General features: G+C 39.3%; 2 protein-coding genes across 9 annotated transcripts in view; one reads left to right on the top strand and one right to left on the bottom strand.

Annotated features, from left to right (window-relative positions):
• The first annotated feature begins 490 nt into the window (after positions 1-490).
• On the top strand, positions 491-21,341 carry USP42 (ubiquitin specific peptidase 42). Of its 5 annotated transcripts, none has more exons than XM_027469284.3 (20): positions 491-630; positions 3,003-3,119; positions 4,698-4,935; positions 5,669-5,869; positions 7,024-7,134; positions 7,295-7,397; positions 7,558-7,625; positions 7,782-7,852; positions 8,387-8,469; positions 10,612-10,723; positions 11,082-11,222; positions 11,417-11,517; positions 11,977-12,115; positions 12,815-13,552; positions 13,931-14,019; positions 14,643-16,142; positions 16,625-16,917; positions 17,452-17,534; positions 18,127-18,169; positions 19,694-21,341. In XM_027469284.3, the coding sequence occupies exons 3-20, from the start codon at positions 4,707-4,709 to the stop codon at positions 19,732-19,734; spliced, it is 4,146 nt and encodes a 1,381-aa protein (XP_027325085.1). In that variant the 5' UTR covers positions 491-630; positions 3,003-3,119; positions 4,698-4,706; the 3' UTR covers positions 19,735-21,341. The 5 variants fall into 5 exon arrangements, with proteins under 5 accessions (XP_027325085.1, XP_027325089.1, XP_027325088.1 ...); XM_027469285.3 differs by lacking the exon at positions 491-630 and adding an exon at positions 974-2,003; XM_027469288.3 differs by lacking the exon at positions 17,452-17,534.
• Positions 21,342-21,990: 649 nt separating this feature from the next.
• CYTH3 (cytohesin 3) overlaps positions 21,991-25,649 on the bottom strand; it is a 51,711-nt gene continuing 48,052 nt past the window's right edge. For all 4 annotated transcript variants that reach the window (XM_027469306.3, XM_027469308.3, XM_027469309.3 and 1 more), the window contains one exon: positions 21,991-25,535. In XM_027469306.3, the coding sequence (XP_027325107.1) occupies positions 25,463-25,535 (73 nt within the window). In that variant the 3' untranslated portion in view covers positions 21,991-25,462. The remainder of the gene's footprint in view (positions 25,536-25,649) is intronic.

The following is a 25,649-nucleotide window of genomic DNA, read 5'->3' as shown; positions in this document are numbered from 1 at the left end:
TTACCCCGGGTCAACGGCGCCTTCCCGGCCGCCTCCGTGTGGGCGGGCCCGGGGGCCGGGCCAGCGGTTTATGGCCGCTCTTTGAGCATAGAGCAATAAAACGTTAATTGAGGGGGGGCGATAAATCGGAGCGAGGTAAATACAGCCCGGAAGGCAGAGCCGGGCGGGAAGGCTACGGCCGAGGAAGGGGCTGGGCTTGCGGCCCCGCGGGGAGGATCGGGGGGCTCCCCGCCGGCAGCGGGGCCCCCTCACCTCGCCGCCGGGCTCGGGCTGCCCGCATCCCCCGGCTCCCCGCCGCCTTCGTCGCCCCCCGAGCCGTGACCGGGGGTCGCCGAGCCCCCTCTAGCGGCTCCCGGCAGCGGCACAGGGGCGGTGCTGGTCCCCGTGTGACCCGGAGGAGCTCGCTTCTCTCTCTCTCTTCTCTCCCCCCCTGCCGCCGCCGCCGCCGCCTCCTTTCCTCCCCCCCGCCCGCTTATTGCCCGGCCGGCGCCGGGCCCCGGATGGAAGAGGCCGGCGGAGGGACGTCATTGTTCCCCGACGGGCCGTACCAGGAGGCGGAGCGGGCCGGGCTGAGGCGGGGGCTGCGGCGAGGGGGACCCGGCAGCGCCGAGTCAAGCGGGGCCGAGCCAGGTAATGGGGCCGGGCCGGGGGGTCGGTGGTGGCGGCGGGGGGGAAGCGGCGGGCCTGGCGGCGGCCTGGCACAGCCCGGCAGCGCCGCGTGCGGCTCCCTGCCCGCAAATCAATGGGCCGGGAGGAGGGGCCGGCCCCGGGAAGGGAAAAAGGAAGGGGAAGGGAAGCGGCCGGCGGGAGCAGCCGGCCCGGCCCGGCCCAGCCCTGCCCAGCCCACCGGGCGCGCTCGGCCGCTGCCCTCCCGGCTGGCGGGCAGCCGGAGGGGGTGGGACCCCCGGGCGGGGCAGGGCGCCGCCCCCAGCGCTCGGCGGGGGGGACCCAGCCCCGCCGCCACCGCCACCACCTCCGCCGCCACCCCCTGGGCCGGCGGGACCGGCCCCTGCCCGGCGGTCCAGGCTCCCGCCGCCTCTCTTTCCCTCCTCCTCCTGCCGGCGCGGGGACCCGGCGTTGCCTCCCTGGCGGGCGGGCCGGCTCCCCGTTTCCATCCCCTTCCCCCGACTGCCACGCCGTTGTTGCCGGCCGGCCGCGGAGCGGGCTCCCCTCGGGGGTCCCGGGCTGCCCTCGGGGGTCCCGGCCTCCGCCGAGCCCCGTGCCGCCCTCTCCACCCCGTTGCCATGGCCACTGCCGCTCCGAGGGGCGAGCCCTGCCCGGCCGGGCCGGGAGGCGCGGGAAGGGAAAGGGATGGAAGAAGAGAAGGGAACGGAGAAGGGAAAAGACCGGGAGGGCGGGCGCTGAGGCGGCACGCCCCGGCTGGGCAGGGCGCCGCGGGGCTGAGCTGAGGCGCACGGGGCTCGGCGGGGCGGCCCGGGAGGGGAGGATGACGGCGGGGCGAAGCGGCGGCCCCCTCAGAGCCGTGTCCCCGCCGCCCTGCCCGCATGTCGGGGCTGTCTCGTGTCGCGCCCTCGGGCTCTCGCCGCGGGCGAGATGCTGCTCCCCGGCGCGGACATCTTGCGTGCGGGGCCTGCCCGTGGCGGCGTGAGGGAAACCCCAACCCCGAAAAGGGAGAGCTGGGGCTGAGGGCCGATCCGGCACCGACAGCAAACGCACGCTGGAGGAAACGCTCCGGTTTTAGCCGTGAGCACAGCGCCGGGGTTATAAAGGCGCCACGCTGGAGCTCCGAGTTCGGCGGCGGCCCGAGGCCCTCGGGGCGGGCTGTGGAGACGGCCCCGGCTGAGGCGGCGGCTGCTGCCCCCGGCACCCCCTTGGCACCCTCCCGGCACCCCCCTGGGACCCCCCTGGGACCCCCGGCACCACCCTGGGACAGGACCTGTGGCCCCGGGGGCTGCCGCCGCCTCCTCGGCCAGCCCGGCAGCAATCCTGCCCGCACAGAACGGCTCAGGGGCTTTCTGTGCAGAACCGGCACCCACTTCGGGGTAAAGTGACGATTAATTTCTATTTCCTGGCTTGGTTGCTGGTTTATTCTTTAACGAAACTTCAAACACCGTGACATGTGTGTTTGGGGTGTTTCTTTCCTTTTTTTCCTAGCTTACGGCAGCGTCAGAGGATGGAACGGCAGTTTGTAATTCACGCGTGGTATTAATATCTATGCCATAACAGTTTTCTCTCGCTGCTTATTGCTGTTTAGTTCTTTGTGTGTTTTGTTGTTTTACAACCGCTGCTGCAAATGTTTGTTTTGTAATAAGATATGTGCATAATGACTGCTGCCTCGTTAAGCTCAGTTTTGTGAATGGGATCTTGTGCAAAATCTTAAGCTGTGCTTGACTCTGCTAAGCAGAGGCCAAATGCCTACCGCCTGAGAACCAGGTCGTAAGTGGTAATGTTTTGTTAAGAGACTGCCGAAAAAAATCTAAACAGCGCTGCTGCAGAGCTCTGAATGGGGGGATAGCAACTGTCTTAACTGATCTGCAATCTTGAGTTTACTTTTCAGTGGGCAGGAGGAGTCTATCAAGGCAAACACAGAGAAATAACACCCGATGCTTATGTCAACATAAATTTGTGTTCAGAGTTGTGTAGGAACAGCATCAATGTGTATATGGAACATTGGGAGAGGAAACAGTATCAGTATTTGTAGTTCTCCTGCTTCCTTGTCAGAGAGATGTTATATCCAAATTAGAAGTTGATGTATTTTGAAAAAGTGATGATGGATCTAATTTATTCTTACTCGCGTTAATATTTGCTGTTAAATAGTGCTTAATATCTGGTAATGCATCAATCAGTTGTCAAAAATAAATTTAAAAATGTGTAAGGCTTATCTTCATTGGTCAATATGAAGCTCAAGTTTGTTTTTTTTGTTTTTCTTTTTTTTTTCAGTAATGTTCTTCTGTTTTTCTTCTCACTGCAGTCTTGATTTTGTTTCTTGATCCTCAAGTATGTTTTCAATGTGTTGTTGAAACATTTTCCCTTTCAATCAGAAAAAAGGAGATGTCACTGATGTCTGCAATTTGAAGACTGGATCTTGTCTGAAAATCACTGAGCCCAAGAGCTGTCACCTTAGTCTTCCAATAGGACAAGGATGTCTTCATTTCTCAGTTAAATGCATTTTTCAGTTTTGTGTATTCTTTTCTCAGAAATAGCAAGTGTGTATAGAATGGATTTGAAGTTTAATTTTAGATTAAAAATGTAAAGGGGGAAAAAAATCTAATTACAACCTCTGCGCACAATTTGTTAGTTCTGGGACTAGGAGTTTTCTTATTTACTGTGCTTTGTTTAATCAATAGCAAGCAAGTTGTACTGTAAATCTGAAAACACTTTATGCTTTGTGCTCTCAGTCATTTCAGTATAACAAACTAGCTTATGTTTTAAACCCTCCATTAAGTTAGTGGTTTCCCTAAATGTAACAAGTCTGTGTGCTACAGTAAGATAGTAACAAAAAATTAAGTATAGAAGTTCATCATGTCATTATTCAGCTTCTGACTATGCACACACAATTACACTTATTTAAAGTGGTATCATCTTGAAACCTAATCAGCATTTTAAAAAGGACTTAATATCAGTTACTGCCTTTTGTCCTGGAGGGCTGAGGTTTGTTTTGTTTTGTTTTACATGCAGCATTTCCTTTTCTAGCTTACATTCCCCTGTTGTTTTGCATCAGGAAAATGTGCAACTTTGCAAAGTAGAACTGAAACAGAGGCTTTTTAGTCTAACTCTTCAGTTTATCGTGGGAGTTCTAAATGTGATAGGTGCAAAATACCATAAGTGCTGCTGCTAAAGTTATATCCAAGCAAGTATTTCTTGGAGAAGCAGAAGAAGCCCAGGGAGAAATAAATTTACAAACATCTTTATGTTCTCCTTTCCCAAGATTTCTCTGAGATATATCCCATCTTTTTTTTTGAGGAGGTTTTGAGGTATGTGTTTCTAGGAGTGAAAAGGAGGGCCAAACATCTCTCCTCTTGGATCGCAACATTTCAGGGCTTTAATGTACTGCCACTTATGGCTCCAATTGGCCTGGAAAAAGTGACCTCATGATGTAGACTGAGGAGCCCTAACAAATAAACTTGCTGTCACAAACTGACACTCAAAAAAAGGTGTATTTAAAAGCTAGGTTCATTACAGAATCAAAAGAAGCCCATCTTGACTGATGCAGTAGACAATGAGGGCGAACCCCGGAAAGACAGAAGAAAAGTCGCAGCCAAATGTAACTACCTTTGTGCACACAAAACAGAAAAACGCAGGCAGTAAAGTAATAGTGTTCTGTTACTAATGCCAGCAATAGACAATTGCAACAATTATCTATTGGATAATAGATGATAATTAACAGATAACTGAAAAATTCAGAAAATGCAATAAATAACTGATTCCCATCAGAGAATGTCATCTACATTTTTATATTAAAAAGACTCTAGAGTTGTAATGGATTAAAATCCTGTGAAAGAAATGACATGAGCCACTAGTTCTGCAGAAGCTAAAAGTAATACTGATAGAGTTTTGATGGAAATTTTTACTTTGTGTTTAGTTTGGGGATTCTTTTTAAATCATCATATGTTTAGTGCTATTTAGCTTTTCAGGCTATTTCTTTGAGATTAAGTGACAGGACTTCTACTACTCTTTTCTTCTTGGAATTCTTTTTGATATTCTTACGTCAGCTAGAACTTTTGTCTCTGTCGCAGATATGAACAATGACCATAGTTAACAAACCAAAATCTTCAAAGTCTAAAAAATCATCTTCAAGGCGGTCTGGCAAATCCAAGAAACCGCGTACTAAAAAAATGAAGTCACGCACCGCAAACTGGGGCCGGATACCACCTGCAGAAGATTCAAACCAAGTCTCTGTGGCCCAAGGACGTGGAGGTGCTATTTATTGTAGATCATCTGAAAAATCTAAGCCTTTTGCCCAAAGAGATCTAAGTAAGTGTACGTTTTATCCTGCCTCCATTTTCCTCAAAACGAAATTAGAAAGTGCAGTTCTTACTTGTTATCCTGATAGAGAATAGGACTACTGTGAATGAAGACTTCAAAAGGGAATCCTCTAAGGCAACTGAAGTGACTGATGTTATAGAAATTAATTTTGATATATTTACAATCAACAGTGAAATATGGGGAGCTTTTTGTAATACACAGATTCATCCATGTCTTTTCTGATTTGCAAAGAGAAGTGTTTGTTGCTATTCAGAGCTTCCATTATTCACAAGTTTTTGAATGATAATGTTGCTCAGAAAAAGGTCTGATATCTACTGTCCTGGCTAGTTACTTGTTTTTACGTTGTCCTTGCATTTATTACCATACAATTTCAAGTATAAGATTGTGGTTTAAGTTATAATAAGGAAAAGAACAGTAGTTGAGTTAATCAGGTTAAAAATTATAGATGGAAAGGCACTTGGCATTCGTTACTAAAATCAGAATGGCAGTTAGACTTGCCTTAGAAAAATTAAAATGGTTGAACACACTTTTTTTAAAAATTTTTTTCCAAAACATTGTGTTGACCAGCCAGTTTGAATTTGGCAGTATTAAAGTTGTTTGTAATAAGTTTTTCTGTTTTGGATTGTAGCTAGTTCCTCTAGGTGCTCCTGCAGAATAGTATTTTTAAAATACCTTTCTTAGAAACAAATAAAATCTCTTTTTAAATGTAACTTTCTTGCAGTCATTAATGATGGAATTGCTCCGCCACAAAGAATTCTTTTTCCACCTGAGAAGATTTGTATGGATTGGCAACAAACACAAAGTGTTGGAGTTGGACTGTACAATCTTGGCAATACATGTTTTCTTAATTCTACTCTACAATGTTTGACCTACACACCCCCACTTGCCAATTACATGCTTTCTCTTGAGCACAACCAGTCATGTGAGTACTTTCTAACAGTATTTTAAATGTGTTGGATAGCTCTGAAGGTGAAAGAACAGCACGGGTTCTGTGACACAAAATGACTTGTCTGATTTTACCTGTAGAAGCTGGCTTTGAACGTTGTATTAGCAGTGGGCTCAGAATAGCATATGGAGTGCATTTAATGCACCATGTTAATAATAAAAAATAAAGGATCATTTCTTGCTTCATGTGAATAATGAAGTGCATTGGAAAGTAAGGCCTTTAATGAACATTTGGCATTTGGGCTTCCTGCTGGTAGAAAGGCAGGATCAATAAAATTTAGGATGTTGGCACCACAGATCTTTAGTCTTCAATGCCTAGATTCCATAATGCACTACAATAAATGGTATGTTCATTATTGAACTAATAATAATAAAAAAAAAAGTAGAAAGCAATATGAGCTCTTATGAACTTGACTAGAAATTTTAGTGGGACTGTATTAAAATCTAGACTGATTTTGTCCTAAATAAAATGTTGTATTTTTTAAACTGTTGAATTTGTGTTCTTTGAATTTCATCATTATACTTAAGTTTATTTAACCCTAGGATCCTGTTGTCATATCTGTATATGTGTGTTTTTACAAAGGCACCTGTATGCTTTCTAGCCTGAAATCTTTGTACTGATACCTAGAAATTTAACTGTTTTCTTACTGTACATGGAAATCGTTTCAGTTAAGAATCCTGTTGAAAAAAGGAGGGTAGAAGTACTCTTACATACATTACTTGATTTTTTCCTTTCTTCCAAAGGACCGTATCGTGAAGCTTACCTGACAGCACTGTGCTGAAAATAACACACATTCTCTTAATGCTGTATCATCAATGTCAAATATTCTTTCCTCACATATTTTGCAGCTTCTGGAGTTCACATTCCTGTCAGCCTTTACAAATGTGACTTTGCAGTAGTCTTTTAGATTTCTCATCAGAAAATGCATTTGAATACAGGCTTAATGGATATTTTTATCCTATAAAGTTTTGTGAAATTAAATGTTACAAGACTGTTGGGACACTCCCATCTTGGGACAATAGAATATAGCAAGGAAAATGGATATTGTATCTATAGTTTAAATTTTCTTTATATGTTTGTAGTTATGTATATTTTGCTAGACTGGGATGCTGTCTTCTTTCACTCTTCAGGTCGTGAACAAGGTTTTTGCATGATGTGCACGATGGAGACTCACATTAACCAGGCCCTGTGTTGCACTGTTGATGCCATCAAGCCTACACGTGTTATCAATGATCTTAGACGTAAGTGGCTTCAGATATGTTTCTTTTTCGATATCTTGTAATCTTCAAATAATTATTTGATGGGTATAAATGGTTTTAACACTATAAAGAAGAGAGATCTTAGAAATAAGAGAACTATTTCATTTTTAAATGAGGTAAATACTATAATTTTCTTATTTAGGAATAGGAAAACATTTCCGTTTTGGCAGTCAAGAAGACGCACACGAATTCTTGCGCTATACTGTAGATGCTATGCAGAAAGCATGCTTGAATGGAAGCACCAAGTAAGCATAAACAAATTCACTTTTATATGTTCTCTAGCACCTTTTAACCCTTTATTTACTATCAAAAATGAAAGTCTGCATCCTTGTTTTTCATAAAACTCTTTGAAGAGTTAACTCTCTACCTTAAATCTTCTGAGGTCTGATCATAATTTATTTCCAGGTTGGACAGATCTTCTCAAGCAACCACCATCATTCATCAAATATTTGGAGGATTTCTAAGATCAAGAGGTACTTTTAAAAGTATTCCTGTCCTTAGAACTGATCTGTGTCTTTTGTTGATAGTAAAGCAGTCTGTAGTTTGTCTAAAGTAGTATCTATCAACAACTTGAATTTGGATGGTTAGTCTCCTTCACATAGTGTTAAGCATTTATATTTTGCTTCCAGTAAAGTGCTTGAATTGCAAAGCAGTTTCGGATACGTATGAGGCATTTCTTGATATCACTTTGGATATAAAGGTAAGATGTTTTGTAAATATGGTTCACGATGTTTAAATGCATGTATAACTTTCTAAAATAAACTTGTTTATCTTAAAAAAAACAAACATAATGTTAAAATATAAGAGCTTGGTAGTGGTTAGGAAGTAGAACGGACATTGTCCTTCTGTGGAATGCATGTAAATAGTCTGCACATTTGCACTGGGCTAAAGCTGAATGAATTTTGTATCTACACAAATTATGATACTGTCATATTTCTTTGTTATTCTACCTCAATGTACATCTAATTGTTAGACTGATGGGTTTGACTGTTCCTATTACTGATGACAAAGCACACTATAGATGCTGTCTACATTATTGGAAAATTATTTGTTTCAAAGTAAAATGACTTCCAGGTGAGGTAAATGCTGAGCATGCTATTTCTGCCTCCTTTTTCATGGTGCTCATAGTAGATTGCTTAAGTATGTATTAATAAGATTCTCTTCTAAACTACTAGTATGTCTTTAGAATTTTGAATTTACAGTGACTTTATGTTCTTCTTTCTTGCTCCTTTAGGCAGTTTCATCTGTTACCAGAGCTCTAGAACTATTTGTGAAACCTGAACAGCTGGATGGAGAGAATTGCTATAAATGTAGCAAGTAAGATTATTACTAATTATGTCTTAATACTAGATACTAGTTTAATATATTGCATTGACTTAGAGCGTAAGTTATCGTTTAACTTCATGTAGAAATAGAGACACAGCTTCGTTGTTGTTGTTGCTGCTTCATTGTGTTTAAACAACTGATGCACTGAAATAATCCCAAACTTGAAAACATTACCTTTGTTTTGGAAATGTAAGAAGAGTGGCTATTAGCTAATATTGGACTTTTATTCCTAGTATTGTCTGCACCATGGCTTGTCAGGCTTCCTAGGTGTGTAGTTGCATGCTGAAATATTCATATTGCAAGAAGTTAAAAGACATGCCCAGTAAGTAGTGGTGTGCTGAAGCAAGTTGCTATGGAGAATGATTTAGAGTGGAAGGCAGCAGCAGGTTCCTGAAGGTCCTAGCGTTCACTGTGAAACAAAGTTAGATTGAGTCTCAGTGCATGCGAGCTGGCTCTGTGATAATTAATGTTAGCAGCCTGTGCTAGCTCACTGAACAGCATCTTGCACAGTTCTTACTGTAAAACCTGTAGACTAATGTCTGAAATGAGCTACCTGAGTACACGTGCTCAGGGAAAGCATATTGAGTTCAGGCACTCAAAATGCCGATCAATATGTAAAATGTTTCTACGTATGTGAGAAACAATTGAACGTTTGTATAAGATGGTTTGGCAAAACAAGTTGTTATTCAAACATACAATGAAAAAAGCAAGGCATGCCAGGATCAGCTCTGTATGATTCATGCCTGACCCCTCTAAATTAAAAATGCAGTATCCACTTTTTGTTGTTGGAAACTTAAGTAAATTAGTGTGTCGAATCAAGAGCATTCAATAGGTTATTAAAGCAATTTAATCCCAGCTTCGTCTTGGCCTGTGGATGCTAGAAAGCCACATGTAGTATATTCAGGATCCTCATAACTTATGTCTGAGGAAGAGAAAAACTGTAATAAGCACCTCACATCTGAATTGCGTGGTCCTTCATTAATGTGCTCTTTGAGGTGTGATCAGTTCAGTAACACACAAAGCCAGAATTTTCTGTCTTTTTGTGAGTTCAAAAGGAAAGGCCTTGCACATGTGCAGTACTTTCTCCATTGCTGACAAACTATCTTACTACTTTACGTTTTTTGTAATTGACATTTTCTTTTATTTTCTACCATGAATTCTTCTAATAAAGAGGACTGCCTCTAAACCTTGTATCTAATTACGAGTTCTGTGGAATTTTATAAAACACTTGGATTTTTGTTTCTTTTGAGAGGGAAGTCTGTCTTGTTCATAGGCATTCTCTATGGGTTTGGAATTCTCTGGCTTGGATTTTGACATCAGAATTCAAAAAGAGATACTTTAATTCTTTCTATTTATTAGCTATCAACAGTATTGTAAACCAACCAGTTTCAGTTGTTCTCTGGGCCAGTGGTTAAATTTCACTGTTTGCACTGTACGTCCTACCTTTGAGCAGGCAATATATCAAACTTAATTTTAACTACTTTGTTTCAAAGGATTGCAGATGGTTTCAGTGTCTTTCCAGACAACCTCAGTGCATGAAGACTTATTACTGTTAAACGTCTCCCTCCTGTAATGTGACTGTGTGCTTCTGTTGTATTTTTGATGTCGATAGATGATCTATTTTGGAAATTATTTGCAGTTTCTAGTCCTGAGGACCAAGGCTCTCATGTTCTACTTTCAGTATTTGTATTTCACTTGAAAGCTGAAAAAATGTACCCAGGATTGGAGTTCAAATAGCCACTTTTGTATACCAAGAAATGGTACCTTGCCTTACAATCTGGTGATACGCTTTCGTGAGAGATTCCTGTTCCCGCTATGCTGAGATGTTGGGAAAACTTACCTTTTTGGCATAACAAAATACGTGTTCAGACATTTGCTTGGCTATCAAAAGATAATGTTCTAAATCCTTTATTCCTTTATTCTTTGTTCTGTAGAGCTGTCCTCTAATATCCTGCTATCTTCTCTGTATTAACAAACCTGAAATGCAGTGTATGGATTTATGAAAAGAAAAAAACATATTATGCAAGTAAATATCATTCAAATAGCATAAGCATGTGTGAGACATTAAAACTAGTTTGATTTTAGCGCAAAAAAGAAGATGCTTTTAAACAGTTGTCTCTGCTCGTTTTTAAGGTGTAAAAAGATGGTTCCTGCATCCAAGAGATTTACTATACACCGTTCGTCCAATGTTCTCACGATATCACTGAAAAGATTTGCAAATTTCACAGGTGGAAAGATCAACAAGGTATATTTACTGCTGTAATGCAACTTTATCATCATCTAATGGGGCATCTCCCAAAGCTGAAAGTTGTTAATATTTTCAGACAATAATTGTAGACTAACAACTATGGCTTGTTCTTTCTCTTAATATCAATAAAATTCCTGCTTGACAAGAAGCATATGCTTTCCTCTGAGAAGGCTAATTCATCAGAAAACAGTTCTCTGCAACTTCTATTATTAAACATTGCTTATGGGAAGACTTATTTTTAATGAATCAAGAAATATATTCACATAATTCTAGTCTGTGTTTTTTGGAAGTGGTTTTCTCTGGCTAGTCCACAAAGTACTCTGGGATAATTTTTATATCTTCTTGGTCTCTCTAGGAGGTAAAATATCCAGAGTATTTGGACCTTCGAGCCTACATGTCTCAATCAATTGGAGAACCACTCCTCTACGCCTTATACGCAGTGCTGGTGCATAATGGTATCAACTGTCACGCAGGACACTATGTATGCTACATAAAGGTAGATATCAACATCATTTCTAGCAGGGTAAAAGTTGTGCTGGCAAACCAATTAAAATGTTACTAGTAACTACTGTTTCTAGGGAAAAAGATTTCATTACATGTTTATTTGATATGTGTGTATTTTGTTCCTATCTGTGATTTCATTTGGAAAACATGCAATTCATCTAAAGATATCGTTGTCTTTATTTGCAGGCTGGTAATGGACTTTGGTATCAGATGAATGATGCTAATGTAGTCCGTACTGACATTAAAACAGTTCTTGGTCAGCAAGCTTATTTACTTTTTTATATCAGGTAATAACAAATACTAAAATGTGTTCAGAACAGATTTACTTTCCTGTTATTGATATTTTTCTTTTTTGCAAGTGTTTTCCTTTCTATCCTAGGAAAAATTATTATTTGTATAATTCAGTTCTGTCTAACCTGAAATTCTCTGTGTCATTTATTATCTTTTGTTGCTTGGCCTTAAACTGCAGCACTCGTGTAAATTGCTATATGTGTGTTATTTGTAGCTGGTTAATTTAGAGAAGAGAAATTAAGGTCATCTGTGGTGTAAGAATGAGTTATTGCTCTGAAAGTGATAGTCATAGTAGGAAGACCGTTATCTAATTTTCAGTTTGTAGTCTTGGTTAAGTCTTGTGTATAGAACATTTCCAGATCATATGAACTGTTTCTATAAAATTATAGAATGGGATTTAATCCAAAAGTAGGCCAAAAGAAAAACTAAACCAAGATCACTGCTCTTTTCCGAAGGCGCTATGATCTGACACTCGGAGAACGTGCTTTTTACTTACCAGCACCATCTTATCCCCGTTCATTCCTTGGTCAGCGGGGGGCTAATAGTAAGCAGGCTGGATTTATGGGACCACGACTTCCTCCTCATATGATTAAGGTAATTTAAGGAAGCGGAAGGGCAGATAATGGCAACAAACTGACAGTGGGTGTGGGGTTTGGTGTGGGGGTTTCTATTTGGTTTTCAGCATCTAAGTTTTGTTTTCCTTCCCACGCTGCAGCTTTCTTTACAGCCCTCATGCTAGAGCCGGAGTCATTCAAGCAGTGGTGGCTACTGCTGAATTGTGCAGTCGTGCTACTTAATTACCTTATACCTCCAAGACAGCTTTCTAAAGCACAGAGAGCTATGCTCTTTGACAATTTGAGTGTACTAATCCTTGAATCATTTAAGAGAGGACTTTTTTTTTTTTTTTTTTCCTCCTAGCAGTGTCTTTTTAGCTAAAACAGTGAAAACAAATTGTCTTATTCCTGAGTACCAGAACAATTATTCCAGGCTTTTCAGGGCGTGTTTAAAGGGAAAAATAAAAATATTTGGGAATAGTTTTAGGTAATGTTAAGTTGTTTGGATGGCTTTCAAAAATGATGTTCATTTGGTACCAATATGTGGTAAACCAAAAGTAGGAATGAAATACACTTATTGGACTTGCATTTATGTATAAAGGGCAGTGTTTGGTTTTTTTTTTTCTTTTTAGGTATTAAGACCATTTGTAGAAATTCTTAGTAGGGAATTTCTTGTTTAAAAATTTTAAATCAAGTGTTTGCATTAATCCATCTTGCAATTTCTTCTTTATAAATACAGAATTCAAGCCGTTTAAATGGAAATGGATCCTTAAAAGAGGATCCAAATACCATTGGTGTCACCCTAAAAAGGCCATCTTCAGCACCGCCAACGGCTTGTGTTCAAAACTGGGCAATTACAAGGCCTTCAATTACTGATCCATCAAAAAAACAGAAGATCACTATCAGTATTCACAATAAATTGCCTGCTCGTCAGACTGTGTCACAGCCTGACTGTCTTAGCAGTGCTGTGGAGGATGAAGATCTCAACAAGGCTGTTCCTTCATCCACAATTACAAATTCCACTGCAGCAGAGTCTACCTCAAATCCATCTATTATGTCAGTTACTACTAATGTTTCCAAACAAGAAGTTTCTGATGAAATTTTCGTGGAACCAACAGTGAATGGAAATCCTAAACTCAGCTCTGATAACACAGTCCCTTACGGTGCAGAATCTTCAGGAAAATCTGAGGAGGAGTCGAAGGGCTTATTTAAAAGGAATTGCAATGTAATATCCTCTAATGGAATTTTGGTTGGAAAGGTAGTCCGTACATTGCAGAATTCCCATTCTTCCTGTCAGAATGCTGAAGAAGAAAGATCCCAGCATGAGCTGCCAAAAAATGATTCACTAAATGGTGCTATTAGTTTAGTTAATGAATCTAAAGAAAACGGACTGAAACTTGATGATTCCACTTGCCAAGCTGAACCTGTTAAACCTTCTGAGATGTTCTTTTCTAAAACAAATGGATTGCTTGAAACAGTGAGTTGTTTGCTCCATCTAGAATTTATCACCTATGATGTATTCAGGAGTATTATCATGTTCCTAATTCCTGTGAAATACTGAGAAAACACAGCACAAATTTGATTTTAACGCTTTGTGGTATTATCCCATTAGAATTTGCAGAGCTGAGCTGACATTAGAACTTGTCAACTTAAGCTCAGCTGAGATAAAAATCCGTAAGTTTCATAAAGTAGATTTTTGGGGTGTGTGTTGGGGTTATGTTTGAAGTGTAGATAATGCATGTAACTCAGAGTGGTCTTGTTTAGCATTTAATGGAGAAATCCTGACAACACTAGTCTCCAGTACTGCTACAAATAGTATTTTTTCTGTCTGCTGACTTGTGCATTTTAATTGCAGATGCCTATAGCTATGCCTCCAGTTCCTCAAGAAGTAATCTTAGAATCCCTCACAGACAGCCAGCTGAACAGCTTGTCAGAGGAAATAAGGTAAAATGAGCACAGTCTGGGTAAAACAAGATTTTATGGAAGTCCCTTGTGGTTTTATCTGTCTACTAATACTATTTAATGGAAGGATTTAAATCAGTAGAATTCTGTACTGTATGTCCAGTGTTACGAACAGAACTAATGATCAGCACTGTGCATATTGCTCTGATGCAGGTTGGTGCCTCATGGAGAACTTCTGTTTCTTGATAGAATGTTTTTCCATTTTTCTCCATTGTATGGAGAAACATTGGCTCTTCCCCTCCTGTTTTTTTCAGTCATAGGATATGTGAATGTAAATTCTTGGGAGAGAGATAGAAAAATAAGTTTCAACTGTTGTTTTTTCAGTTATGGGGGGAGAGCAAATATTTTGGATATTTCGTCTGTTACTCAGAGCAGCATGTGAAAGGAGACACGTGTTTGTTTGTTTACTGCAATGGTTTCAGATGCAAGAGGGGAAAAAACTCTTTCTCTGGGAGCTGAAGAAGGTGTAATAATCACAGGTTGGGTTTCTACGTGGAATATCTTTTAGAGTTTTCCTGTAGTCGTGAGGTCTTTGTTTGTTTGTTTCTGTTTTTTTACTTAACAAGATTTTACTCTTAATATTAATATGTTTTTATTTTGTGCAGTGTCCCAGGACCTCAGAAGTCTACAGAGAATGATGCTCTTATGGAAACTGTAGTGATGGAAGCACTATTGGTCTATGAAGAATCCAGGAAAGTTCCTTCTGACTTCAGCTGTGAGGCTGAGAATCCTTTTATTCAATCAGATTCTGAAACCATTTCTACCAAAGAAGAAGTTGGAAGTATTATAACAAAAGCTGATAATGCACATCCCAGTATCAATGGTCAGCACAAGATTAGGGAAAGATGCTTTGATACTGAAGATGAATTCCTTGAACAGTACCGATCTGAGGACCGTGGAGACAAAGACAAACCAAGAAGATCAAAAGAACCTGAACTCATTTCAAAAGAAAATATTTTGTACATCAAAGAGTCTTCTGAGGCTGATGAGGACTTGCGGCAAACTTCCTCTCTAAAGTCTGACAGTGAATGTAGTTCTAAAAATCTGTCCTCCTTAGCTATTACAGATAAATGCCAAGATACAAAGGACATATCTAATAACTACGTAGAGGTACCACCTGTTAATGACTCATCTATTACAAAGCTGGATAAAGTTTTGGAAAGCCAATTCTCCAGACCAAATGAAGAATTTGGTGATAGAAAATGGGAAGAAGATGCCATGCACAGGAAAAAAGATAAGAAAAAGATACACGAAACTAAAAAAACTGACAAAGAGCACTACCGAAGAAAGAGGGAACATTCTGATACTGAAGAGAAGGAGAGTCAAAACAGAAGCAAAACAGATGGTCATTCCAGCAAGAGAAGGTGCTCTCGCAGCGTGGAAGTTATTAAGCAAAATCGTCATAAGCAGGAGTATTGTGAGGGAAGCAAGTACAGATCTTTCCATAGTGAAAGAAACAGCCCTGATAATGGGAGAAGATCAGTAAAATATTCCAAGTACAGATCTCGAAGCCGAGGAAGATCAGAACAAGATAGGAATAGATATTACCATTCCAAAGGGGAAAGAACTTGGAGCAGAGAAAGATACTATCAAGATGAACCACGAAGATGGGAAAAATGTAGATATTACAATGATTACTATTCATCTCATGCAACAGGAGACAGCAGAGAGAGAAAGTTCTCTCACGGTGATAAAGACTTTGACAAATTGAGTCAAGCTTACAACAGCAGGTCACATAAGGATTATCATTACAAAAGCAGATGGCCTCACAGTTCCCTCTCAAGAGAGGAAGATGTACACCACTTTAGCAGCCACAGAGTAGACTTACATCGTTGCTCAGTACCTCAGCAACATTCTGAAAAATATTCTCGTGAAAGACATGCACTTCCACCTGTGTCAGGTCATTTTGAGGACTCTCCCCAAAAAAATGAAAAAGAAAGAAACAGAAAAAGACAATATAGTCGTGCAGAAGGTAGTGAAAGTGAAATAGAAAGGAAACGCAGAAAGATAGAAAAGGAGCTTTTAGGTGATGAAAAAATGAAAAAATATAAGAAGCTCAAGAAGAAAAAGAAGTCTAAAGATAAACATCGAGAGAAGGATTACAAGTAAGCAAGGATTCCAGCATAATCAGCAATTTTTTTCCTAATTCTTTTCTGGGTGTTTCTCATGTCTTCCTTTTTTTTCATAGTTTCAAAGTTATTTTGATAGCATAATCTGGCTGGGGATCATGTTATTAGGTTGATCAGTGAAGATAGGAAAGATATTGCTGAATTGTGTTAGAACACTAGATTTGGACCACATAGTTAGAATCATATCTGCACACCATTCTGGATTAGGTTAAAACATTTTTTTTAATTGCACATATTCCAGAGCTAGCCATTGTTAATGATTTGTGTACAAACCAGGACCTATCGTCCTTCAATCTGAGGGCTTAAGTTTTGCATCTAAAGTAAGTTACATGTGCACAAAGTACCACAAAATAGCTGACATGCCGCAAATCATCACCTGTGGTAAAATAAATAAAGTTTCATATATGCATCAAGTGCCACATCTTTTTTTCTATTTTTAACTTGCATGTTTCCTTCAGACTTTATGATTTGGATTTCTCTGTGCTCCACTTTGACAATGACAATCGCAAGCGTAAGAAAAAGAAGAAAAAGAAGAAACACATCAGGAAACTGAAAGGCTTCTTGGAATACTTAGATCCTCGTTTCCAGAAGAAAACACGTGAGAAGAAGGAAGAATCCCGTCCTCCAGATGGCCCTTTTTGTGAGCAATACAGAAATGAGGGCAGTAAACAACCTTACAAGGAAGAGAAGCCTTCCAGTGCAGGTGAAAGCAAGAAATACAGCTCCACTGCATCCAACGAGTATATTAAAGGTAAGCAGCTACAGCATGTTTATGGGATTCCTTTTTTATTAACACAGAGTATTTTAAATGGTCTTAAAATGCTTGATGACTGAACAGTCTGCATGGATATTAAAAAAAACGAAGTTGATAGACTTTTTTTTTCCATTTTTGAATGACCACTAGGAAAGAAAGTCTGAAACAAAGAGGTTAAAAGAGAAATAATTTGATTTGATGATTAAGTGGCAAACAAGAGGAAGAGATGCAAGATGCCTTATTAAATTCAGTCCAACTAACTAGGAAAAATAAACTTGGACAGCTGTTATCTTGGAAAAGAATATTGTAGGTAGAAAGGAGGTTCAGTAGTCAAGATGGAAGACGATGACATGAGGCTTACAGGCCACTAATGTAATAGTGAAACACAGTCTTCCTAAAAAAAAATAAACTGCCTGAATAATTCATTTGAATAACATACTATGTTCAGCTATTTCATAACATAGAAACAGTGCTGACTGCTTATTCAGAGTAACATAAGTTGGTGATAATACTGAAATATTTTTGTTTCAGATGTAGATCTGCCTTCTCCTAAGCACACTGAATTCACAGTTATTAATCCTCCAGAGGACGCTTTGCAATTTAACACCTGGAGAGTATGTTAAATTCCTGCTATTGTTCTACTTGTGTTTTTTTTCCTATTAGTATAGGCTTAAGAATATAGAGAAATGGGCTGATAAAACAATTTTTAGTATAAAAAAGCCATCTTGGTACATCTCCTTACAGAAAACTAAATACAGACTTGAGCTCCTGATTGGCTTCACACTGAACTCTGTGCTGTTCTTGTCATAATCTTGGTCTCTCAGTAGATAATACAGTTTAATTAGCTATAGAATCATGTGATGAAGAAGACTGCACGCTGCAACAATTCAACATCAAAAATGAAGTTTTATGTTTTCCATGATTTTTTTCCTGAGCAGAAGTGTGTAGTATTACATATATATGTATCTGAGATGAAGCCACAGTCCCAGTTACTCAGATATTTTAATAAGCACTTGCAGTAAGATAAATTGCTGCATCTTTTAGCATTATTTGGTTTAATTGTAGGGTTAGAGACACATTGATTCAACAGAGCTGTAAAGTTTCTAAAAGCTCACTTTGAAAAATACCAGCTAAATTACTGGCAAGACTGCACCCGTTCTTAAAAACAAACAACCCTCCCCCCAATCATCTATTTTCCTCTTACAGATAACTGAAGTAATCCCCGAAGAAGACAGTTCACTATCCAAAGGCAAGTTTTATTTTTAAACATTTTCTACATTTTATACCTAGCCACAACTTAACCAGTTAACAATGAACAGGATTGTTACTGAGTGTTGAAATTGCCATTCTGGCATAGGAAACAAAAGAATTCATCTTCTTGCTTTACAGCTGAATGCCTTTTATAGAATGGTTGGAGAAGTTAAATCTTGGAAGAGATTTTCAAAAATTTTGCCTGGCACTGAAAAGTTTCTTGAAGATAAAGAGGAAGTGCAATTGTTGCAAAGCATGTTTGTGTTTTGAGACCTGGATGACCAGAAGTTTTAATATTAAAATACCACATGGAGGGGAGGCTGGTTGTTCACACATTCTTGCAGACTTTAATACAATCTGTCCTATTATCAAGAACAAAATTAGGGACTGAAATGAGGTCTTTCAAATACCAGTGTTGCAAAACCAGACTTTTTATGATACTAATGTCAAAAGAATCCTGATTGTACTAAATTGTAAGCATCTCTTCTAGCTGGTAAATCAGGAACAGCACAGAAGAAAATGCGTCTGCTCCTAACGCTCTTTGGGCTTCAATGAATTCTCTGGCCAGCAGAGGGCAAACTCGTTTTTTCTAAACCAGACAAAAGCATAGTAAATGTGTTGCATACATTCCACTAGTCTGGGGCATTAAGATCACTGGGCTATGTAAGTGAAAGAGATGCTCATTGATAAATACAATAGTACCCCAGTTAGATACGCTGCTTGCAACATAAGCGGGATAGAAGGGCTGTGCAAAGCAATTCTGGTAAATTGAGGAATTCGAGTATTTCATCAAGGCTAAAGATTAGTTTCATTTTGGGGAAGGCCCGGTCTTTCAAAGAAAATAAAAAAAATGTTTCTAAGCAGAATTTTCTGAATGATGGAATCTAATCTGAAAAAAAGGTCACTTCATCAGTTTGGTTTTTTGTTTGTTTTTTACAGTATTGAACCTCTCAAATAAGCTAGGGACAGACTAGGAACAACTGAGGACTTGCTAGATTGTGCCTTTTCACCTGGACTCATGTTACTTTGAATAAATTAACAAGGATAGCTAGTGATTAATTTGTAATTTAAGGAAAATCCAAATACCTGAGAGAAAGAGCAGCATTAAAGCAGTTAAATCCCTGCATTCCTAAGTGCTCTCTCTAGCAAGTTTCTGAACGCTTCTGTGGCTAGGATTTGGTCAGCTGACTACAAGATCACTAGTAAAAGAAGGATGATGTCCTATCAAACCTTCAAATAAATTTAATATACCTAAGGTCTACCATTTGCTATTAGAGCAGGTAGTTTTGTCCTAATGTTCTGTACAGTTTACCAATTCTAGCATAGAACTGAAATGCAGCAACAATTTAATGGGAGGGCTTTGGAAGCTACCTTCTCTAGCCTGTTCAGTCCTGTAGTCACAGATCAGATCAAGCCATGTGCAGAGTTGTGACTTCTCTGTTTAGAAAGAAAACCACTGAGCCAAACAGTTCCATGTTGAGTAACTCAACAGGGAATGACATTTCTTCCTTTCGTCTTTCAGACGCAGAGCTTACAGATGGAAGCCTTCAGTACTCAAACTAAACCTACCATCAAAACCGATGACCTTTTTACCATCCAAACCAACCATTTTACCATCAAAACCCAACAACTTCAAACCCAACAACTTCTTACCATCAAAAACCCACCGTCTTCTTACGACTTCTTACCGTCAAACCCAACGTCTTCTTACTGTCAAAACCAACCTTTTATGGTCAAAACCAACCACCTTTTACCTTCAAAACCGACGACTCAACATTATCAAAACAAACTATCAAAACTTACTTAAAATTTATCAATACCGTAAAATTACCATCAAAACAAAACCCAATCATAAGTGGTGCTTCAAATGTCTGTACAGACTTTTACCATGAAAGAACTTTTTTTTAGCTTTTAACTTGAGACTTTCTTTTTTAAAATGTACTTCTAATCCAAAAGGGTGGAAACTTTCTACAACTGCTGAACATTGTACATTACCAAGTAAATATCTCACTGAAAACAATGCCCTGGAATAGAACATCTCAAATGCTGCTTAATTACAGACTCAGGTTGATTGTGTGTTATTCATGTAATGTTACTCCAAGTTAGACATCTGGTGCAAGAACGACCAGGAAACCACAGAATTATAAAATTTGCAACTGACAGTCTGTATATTTAATTTAAAGACTTATTTAAGATTTCACAAGCTCTCACATAACAGGAGTTTTGCAAGAGCTTCATCTTTTTTGTGACGCCTGACACTAGAAACTAATTTACTTCACATTTTAATTCTATTCAAGATCGGAAGAATGTTCTGGTTTTCAACGCTGTGGAACAATGATCAGAATATGCAGTTCTGAATGTATCTCAGACTATTTGTATACTCTTCCATATGTTTTTATTACACTTTTTAATACAGCGTCACTTGTCTTAAGTCTTGGTTGTCTGTTTTGTCCCTCTAAAGTTTCTAGTTACAGACAAATTCATACTGTGATTTTTATTTTTATTATTAAATGCTATCAAACTGTGATGCACTTATTACTCACTGGTCCTGCATCAGGAGATGAGTGGGGAACCTGTATTAAATACAGTTCATCTGAATAATCTGTCTGGTTTATACAAGCTGTGTTGTTCAGAGATGTCTAAAGTTTGATCTTTGTTTTTTTAAAGATAAAAAGCACTTGCCCCACTGTAAATATATAGCATGTAAAATTTATATAGTATATAAATACAGCGAAGTTAAAATGGATTTTTACTTGAGTTTTACTTGAGTTATTTAACATGCAATATGTCATGTGACTTGACAGTTTTCAGAGTGTTGGATAATCAAGAAATCAGATCTTCCTTTCAGTGGTAGGTGAGAAGATGCTGTTGGTGTGACACAGAGAAGACAAGTAACTTGGGACTTCAACTGCCTAGACAAGAATGCAGAAGTCTTTCTCCTTTGAAGTTAACAGCTTCCCAAAGCAGGCAACAGCTTGGAAGCTTGGCAGTAGCTTTCCACTGCGTGTGACACTAAAAAAGGAGCAAGGTTAATGTTTTACTAGATAATTCAAGTAATATTTTGGTACATGGAGAACACCATAAAGCCAAACCATAAGTGTACCCTGCATAATGTTCCTATGGCAACAGTTATGTTAAGTTACATAAAGTAACATGACAAAGAAAACACCCACCTGTCCTGTATCTGGCTTTTTTTTCCTCTTTTGTCCTTTGGCTCCAAGATTTGGTGTCTTGTGTTTTGTCTGATCATTAAGTCTGGGCTTAAATGTATAAAAGGAGTTTAAATGTTGACTGCTGTACCTTTTTAGTGCTCTATTAAGCGCGTCCGGCAACAACTACTGCTGGAACTAGCTGCCATACAGGAGTAGGGGAGTGCAGTGAGAGACAGCTTCAGCTTAGCCCTCTGAAGAAGATGGGACAACTGCAGCGGTGTTGGCTGCTTCTGCTGGGGGGAGGTCTCATTTGTCTCCTTGAGGAGAGGAGATCACTTTTTCTCCCATTTATGTTTGACTGAAACACAAGGAAATATTTTGTCAGGTCCTTTCACTAATTTAGGGTGGTTAGGGTGGTTCTCAAAGGAAACAGATCTCCAGCTCTTGCTAGAATTAACATTCGTAGCTGTAGCATACTTTTTTCTATCTATTTTGCAGTGAAAGGGTTTTCTCTGTAACCTGATCCTTTAAACTGTTGTGCCTAAAAGGGCACTTGCAAGAGCAGTTACAATCCATGCTATAAAATTGAATCACCCTCTAGAAAGAAAAAAAAAAAAAGCAATTATCTTGCATGTACTCTTGATAAAGGAGGAGCTATACAGTAGTATATAGTTTCACACTTTATTTTTGAGAACGTCCAGGTTTAAGTAACAGCTCTTGATGATAAGTGAAAAGATTAATATTGCAATGGATTTACAAAGAACATTACATTTTTAACAATGATCGATACAGAGTATTTGTCATGCAAATCACCTGTGTACACCAAGTAATACTTATATCAATACATATCTGTACAGTATTTACATTTTATATTTAAACTCTAACTAGAAACATTTTCCAAGAAAATATAGAAATGAAACTGGTAAGCCACAAGTCTTAATTTGTAGCATTTGGTCTACAACAGACCTAGCTTTTCCAGCAAGCATATCTACATAGATATGTAATAAATCTTAAAAAATAGGCATTGTTTTTATATATGAAGCATTATAAATGCTGCTTGGTTTATAAAGGTTCAGTTTTGTACCAGTTTAAAACTGTTCAAAATGTTAAGTGATTTAGAGCTTATTTTGTCAGAATATTGTAAAATTTAAGTCAGTCCAGCTGAGCTTAAGTATTATATACAGTTCTCTCCCTAGATTGCACTGGCAGCGTGGCTGAAGTTAGTGGCCAAATGGTTTAGGTATTTGAGAAGCCGTCTGTGTGGCAGAAGCAGTAGCGGCTCTTGCTGGCCCCTGTAGTTTCAGAGGGCAATGGTAAAGAGCTGAAGAATTATGCAAATTTCAGCGCAATGGGAAGGGAGAAGTCTGCTGTCCCCAGAGGACTTTTCCTCAGCATGGCCAAACTGTAACAGGTATTGCTTTAGGCCACAGAGCAGCTAGCCTTAGTAGCTACACCTGGACTTGAAGCCCAATAAAAAAAGGGAAAGGTTGAGAGATTTTTCTTCACCCTCATGGATAGTACCTGACTTGGCCAAAATTTTCACAAGCCACTTTGTTTTACTGGCCTCGTGGCCAGTGGAAATTCTGGGCCAGTTTCACTCCCTGTTAATACTGTTACAAAAAACATTTGAAATCAAATATTATCACACAAAAGAATGATATTCCATTAGCTTTGGTAAATTAAATAGTTACATTGAGCACCACAAATAGCTGGTTTAGATGTTGCATTTTAATGCTAGAAATAATATATTTCCTGCTATATCCTCAGTTACATGTTAATCTAAATAATCTTTTCTGCAGGATATAAGAACTTTAAACCAAATACAGCAAATAAACTCTCAAGGCATTTCCTTCATGCTTACAGGTAGACACCCTCACCTGGCTAGATAAACAGATTTTCTTGAAGGTGATATTTCAGAATGTAAGAATTGATCAAAAAAAAAAAAAAGTGCTTCATGGCTTACTGTTTTTGTAATCTCACATTTCTCCAGGAACACTTTATTTGCTGCATTTCACCATTACACTCGTCAGTACCACTGGTTCTGGTTTATCACTATTTTCATTACAAATCTGCTTGTCCAAAGCTAAAACTGATGTATGCACTGCTTGAAAACAAAACTTGAAGTTGCAGAATGGAAGACTCAAGTCATTATGTTAGCAGCTGTGTAACCATACTGCTTTCCAAACAAAAGATGTACAACTTAATTCGTTTCTATAAAGAGTTTAAATGCCTACCATTAAGCAAAGATGTCCCCACATTGATACTTACTTGTTAAGCAAGGATTCTACCTCCTTTGGCTGAGGTTTGCTCCCCTACTGACATTTGAACATTCATCCAAGTAGCCTGCAATTCCACATGCTCGGGGAGTATAGAAATAGTATATAGTATAGAAAAGGTTCCTCCAGGCTCTTCCTCTCAGCCTTTTTTTGAAGCATGCAATAAAGCAAAATATTCACAGGCTGACATTCCATGCAAAACAAGGCAAATTAGTAAGACAGGAACCACGAAACTAACTGTCCTTTAAAGTTAAAATGAGATTTGAAATAGATCAACTTAGTGTCTGTTTTTCTCAATGCAGCACAATTCTCTATCATGTATCCAGAGCTGCTTCTGTTAACTCCGAGAAGCAAAGTGTTGCTTTGACAACACAACTCTGTCACCAAAGCATTTGTTGGCACAGTAGGCACGGCTCAGGTTCAACAAGTTTGTGAAAAAAATGAGTACTAACAGAAGCAGCAGGGTCCAAACAAACACTTTATGTCCCCACTGTGAAATGAAGGGCTTTACCTTTAGTGTTATGCACACTGTCAATAGAAAAGCACTGGAACAGACTCTGCCACGGCAGTTTGTATGTTACTGAAAGGCTATCAGAGTGGGACTGCAAAAAGATCTTCCAGAAGTTACAAAAAAAATGTGGGGGTGGGAGTTTAGGTGTGTTAGATAACACAACCTTAGATACAGATTTTGTTCTTTACGTAAAAGTAAGGATGTCTACTCACTTCTTCAACTTGAATGACTGAAGCACAAGTCTGAAAAATCGCCTTTAAGAATGTAATGAAAATATTTAACTTTTCTGTATGTTAAAAGTTTGCTATCAGGCAAAGGAATGAATGCTGACGCCTTAACTATCTAGGGCTGTACCTTACAGAAAGAGCACACCTTCCTGTTTTTTCCCTTTAAAAATATTAAATGCATGTGAAATTATTAGTGGGTGTTTTCACATGCAAAGCCTAATGCAACACATGCAAGCCCTGTCATCTTATTCCTTTAGTAGTAACTTAGTGTTACTTTAACTACAACATATCTAAAACATAAGAAGGATGTTACTATATAAAAAGCAGATGAAACCAGTCATTAAATCTTACTGCTTATTGTGCGTGAGCAGACTGGAATGAGTTTTAGCCTACTGGCAAATATCAAACCACATCTGTACTCAGTGTCATGCCTACAGACAATCCTTTACTGTTGGGACCTGCATATTTTTCAGTGCATTCAACACAAACCCTTTGGCACAACTAGTTAACTATGTAGCTGCCAGTCCACCACTCAGCTGCACTTCTGAAGAAGAAAAGCTATTTCCATCTAACATAGGAACACATACTCTAAATGAAAGCTTCACTCAGCTGGTCATTTACTGCAAGATGCACAAGATTTGAAAACTGCTACTGAGATTGTGGGTTTTCTGCTTACAGAAAAATCAAGTGCTGGATCGCCCACGACTCCACTTCGTAGTGTTGCATTTAATGGAGATTAAAATAACTTCAATTGCTCCTCTGTTTATGGACAATGAGCTCAAGGAAGAGGTACAGCATATTAGCCTGGAATTCCTTCCCTGCCAATCAAAGTAAACTGGAGCTGTAACTAACATAAGCAGAAACAAGGCTTCCATGTTTTCAGTTGAATAAAGTTCCAACAAAATCATCCTCTGGGATTTGAAGTTTACTTCAAATTATATGCCAGTAACTATTTACCTTGAAAGATCTTGCCAAGTTTTTATGTCATAGTAAAGTATATATATATATATATATATATAAAATTTACAGTTAATGTCTTCACTTAGTTTGTCCAATTTTTACATTATCACTCAACTGTATGTTCATTTATAAGTTGATGCATGTATACAAGCCGCTGATCACATTCTATTTCTTGTTTGCAATTCTTCGTTTCCTTGTTGCCAGCATATCGTAAAATGGATCCCTGCTTATACTTGCTCTAAAAGAAAAGGCATCATCAGTTTGGTTAACAAATACCCATTTCTGAAAACTAGAACTGTTTTGTTCTCTCTTCCCTTTGAGTGACTCCACACTTATAATCAAATAATGGATT

Source organism: Anas platyrhynchos, chromosome 15 (assembly GCF_047663525.1).
Source record: "Anas platyrhynchos isolate ZD024472 breed Pekin duck chromosome 15, IASCAAS_PekinDuck_T2T, whole genome shotgun sequence".
NCBI lineage: Eukaryota > Metazoa > Chordata > Aves > Anseriformes > Anatidae > Anas > Anas platyrhynchos.
The sequence above is the reverse complement of the archived record's forward strand: the minus strand, read 5'-3'. Positions and strand labels throughout refer to the sequence as shown.